At 39.2% G+C, this 3544-nt stretch overlaps 1 protein-coding gene across 1 annotated transcript; it reads left to right on the forward strand.

Moving 5' to 3' along the window:
- Positions 1-1974: 1974 nt before the first annotated feature.
- Positions 1975-3143, forward strand: LOC148693575 (E3 ubiquitin-protein ligase SINA-like 7; the record flags this gene model as incomplete). Its single annotated transcript, XM_088678056.1, has 1 exon — positions 1975-3143. A coding segment is annotated over one exon (969 nt), but the record flags the coding sequence as incomplete, so codon positions are not given.
- Positions 3144-3544: the final 401 nt, after the last annotated feature.

Here is a 3544-nt window from a genome sequence, read left to right on the forward strand (position 1 = left end):
GAAATATTTGACAGTCCCATAAGAGTTCGAAATAGAAAAATTACATGTGAGCCAAAAAGCACACTGAAATATGAAAGCACAAGCTTGTTGGAGAACTGAGTGGAGGAAATAAAGGAAAGTGTGGGTAATCATGTGGAAATGAGAAGTGCAATTTATAAGAAGAGAAAATAGTGCATGTGAAGTTTGGACATAAACTTTCATCCCCGCGGAGGATGGATGATACTCCAATTGAGGGGACAAAGGCTATAGACAACCTGATGGATGGGATAAGACGTGTAAGAAAGTTGTTTTTTAGCACTTTACATGGCTGAGATGGTTTGTGACAATACGGTTTCTTTTACTAAATGAAGGTTATTTTCCGTGAACGTAAAAGTTTCACTGCCCTTGTTCCTGTTATGGGTCTATTCATTTCAATTGTTTGCCACGCAATTAAGAAGGTTCTTGTGTCATTTACAACAATATACTTCCAAAACATCAAGGATGCAATGAGTCTGTCATTTACCATAAGAAAAAAACATCAAAAGGCATGTAATAACATGTAAATTCCGCAGCAAGATTCGAGTACCACAGCAGTTTTTCCGTGGCCTTAGTTGTCAAGGACACAAAAGATGGTGTAGTATTACTTATCCTCATAGACAACTCTTGAAGGTCTAGGAAATTCTGTCGCACCTACTTGTATGTAACATTATTGGGAAGCTTATTGTACGATCTTGAAGTGAAAATTGAGGGAAATTCCCTGAGTTTGTAGTCTTTCACAAACAACACTGCAAGCCGGGTGATTGCTGATCATCTCTGCGTATGGCTGCGCTCCATCCTTTGCAAGTAAACGTGTAGCTTAGCAATAATTCCTTTTTTTGGTCTGGACATTAACTTGTACAATCCGCTGTTTTAACATTCATGGAAAAAGATTGTTTGGTATTATTAGGTATCTGAATTATCAGTTGCTCGTTCCCTGTGTCTTTGTTTCTATTGGATTCTATTATCACATTCTGTTTTGCAATATTTGAGAATCACAGTCAATACCTTGGCATAGGTCCGGGATAATCCTTTGTTCCAGTCTGGGGCTATTCCATATGAATAGGGTTTGAACGGCGTGATTTTCGGCGCCACCGATGTTAACCGTTTCTTTGAGGCCACCTTTTCCCATGGAGATTATGAACTGAAAATTACACCTTCAGCCACAGATTTCTCCTTGGAATCAGAGTTTGAATGTGACACCAACTCTGCAACTCTCATTGTTTCTTTTTCCGATTTTCATGGAGCATTTAATTTTAGAATTACTTGTAATTTCGAGATAATCATTATCTGTTTAGGAAAGTAAGTAGTTATTATGATAAATCGTTATCATTAAATAAATCGAATCGAAGGAAAATATTTATTATGATAAATCAGTATTCATTACATAAATTGAATCGTATCGTATCCCGTCCTTTTATGAAAAGTTGTTTCGTTATTTGTTTTGAATTCTTGCTCCCAAAGAAATGCAAAACGAACCTGTATTAGGATTGATATTCTTCCAACTGAGGCGTACGCGTAGCCTATATATAAGGGCTTACAAAGCATTGATTTATTCGTTGTATATAAATGGCAAGATCATCGACGTTGAGCAATGGAGATTCAGATTTAGAGAAAGAAGTACTGATGCGGCCCCGGCGCCATTTAACACCTGGTTTCCTTCCAAGTGAAGAGTCAGATGAAGAAGTCAGCATCATCCGAAGGACCAAGAGAGCTCGTCTGAGTCGTCCGAATCCTTTCGCTCCTCATACAAGGGTTAGGGCACCCAGAGCCAAAAGGGTTCGAGGAGATGTGGAAAGAGAAGAAGAGGAAAGTGATCACGACTTCATTCCTGTTACAATGGTTAGGGCATCCAGAGCCAGAAGAGGTCGGGGATACGCGGGAAGAGAAGAAGATGAAAGTGATAGTGACGGAGGTGAAGTAAATTGCTATCGCGACGGAGGTGAAGTAGATTGCTAACACGACGGAGGTGAAGTAGATCGCTATCGTGACAGGAGTGATGAAGAAGGAGATCGCTATCGTGACAGGAGTGAAGAAGGAGATCGCTATCGTGACAGGAGTGAAGAAGAAGATCGCTATCGTGACGGAAGTGAAGAAGAAGAAAGAGAAGAAGATAAAATCGAAGTTGAAGACGAAGAGGAAAATAATGAAAGGTCTGATAAAACTATCCTAACCCTAACTGACCCAGATCTGTTTGAATGCCCAATTTGCTATGAACCTTTGACCATCCCTGTCTTCCAATGTAATCAAAATGGGCATATAGCTTGCTCCTCTTGCATCGGCAAAATTAATAACAAATGTCCCTCCTGCTCCGGGTCCATTTGCTCTAATCGTTGCCGTGCAATTGAGAAGATCCTTAAATCAGTTTCAACAATATCATGCCGAAATGCCAACCATGGATGCAAAGAGTCGGTCACTTATGACAAAAGAAGTGAACATCAAAAGACATGTGTGTACTCGCCTTGTTCATGTCCCCATCTAGGCTGTGACTTTGTCGCTTCATCCAAGCAGATATGTCAACACTTCAGGCGTAAACATTTTGGTTCGGCAAAACGATTCGAGTACCACTGCAGTTTTCCAGTTACCTTATCAGCTACTGACAAATTTGTGGTTTTCCAAGAAAAGAATGAAGGTGCATTATTTGTTCTCAAGAACCATTGTGTTAAAGATCTAGGAAATGCCATGACGCTAAGCTGTATTCAACCCAGCTCCACAGGAGGTTTCTTCTATGACCTTGCTGTAAAAACCAAGGGAAATCGCCTAAGATTACAGGCTTTCACAAAGAGCACTCCAAGAATTATAATTGATGACAGCCCTCCTAAAACAGGTTTCCACTTAATCCCAGCTGATTATATCAGTTCTTGCGGCCAGCTCAAGATGGATCTCTGCATATGGCCTGAGGATGACCACCCTATATCCATCCTTTGAAAGCATCGGTGTGCTGTTTCTTAATGTTTTACGATCCACTTTTTAATTAACGTTGGAAAAGATTGTTTGATACTCGGTATCAATTTGATTAGTGTCTAATGCAAGGCTTAGCCTTGTTAGTTTTTCATGTACTTCTCCCCCGATTAGTCGATTATAATGTTATTTTTACATTTTGAGCAAAACATATATTTGTATTTGTACTTCCTTCTGTGTGGCAACATAAACGGTGAATTTGATGAATAAACATAAGATCGTTTCAGAGTATAGACGATACTTTCATGTTTGAAATTTCGATCTCTAAGAAGCCCTTCCTTTTGCTCTTCATATGCTCACAGTTCACTTACTCAGAATGGATATGCTACGTATGAATATTATTCTCATTTTCCTTGGTATATCCCATGTTTGGTAACGCACAAAGAGAATTTTCCTCATGCTAATTCTTGTATTCTCCACCATCATATAAAATTTCATAAGATAGTATAAAAAGCATAACGGGTATTGTAGAATGCTCATATTTATGTAACATCTTCTCTCTATCTGTTGTTTCATATGCAACGAAAAGCTTTAAGCACCAATTACCCTAAGAAGGAGTTAGGCTGAG

Source organism: Pyrus communis, chromosome 10 (genome assembly GCF_041283825.1).
Source record: "Pyrus communis isolate YQ-2024b chromosome 10, ASM4128382v1, whole genome shotgun sequence".
Lineage (NCBI taxonomy): Eukaryota > Viridiplantae > Streptophyta > Magnoliopsida > Rosales > Rosaceae > Pyrus > Pyrus communis.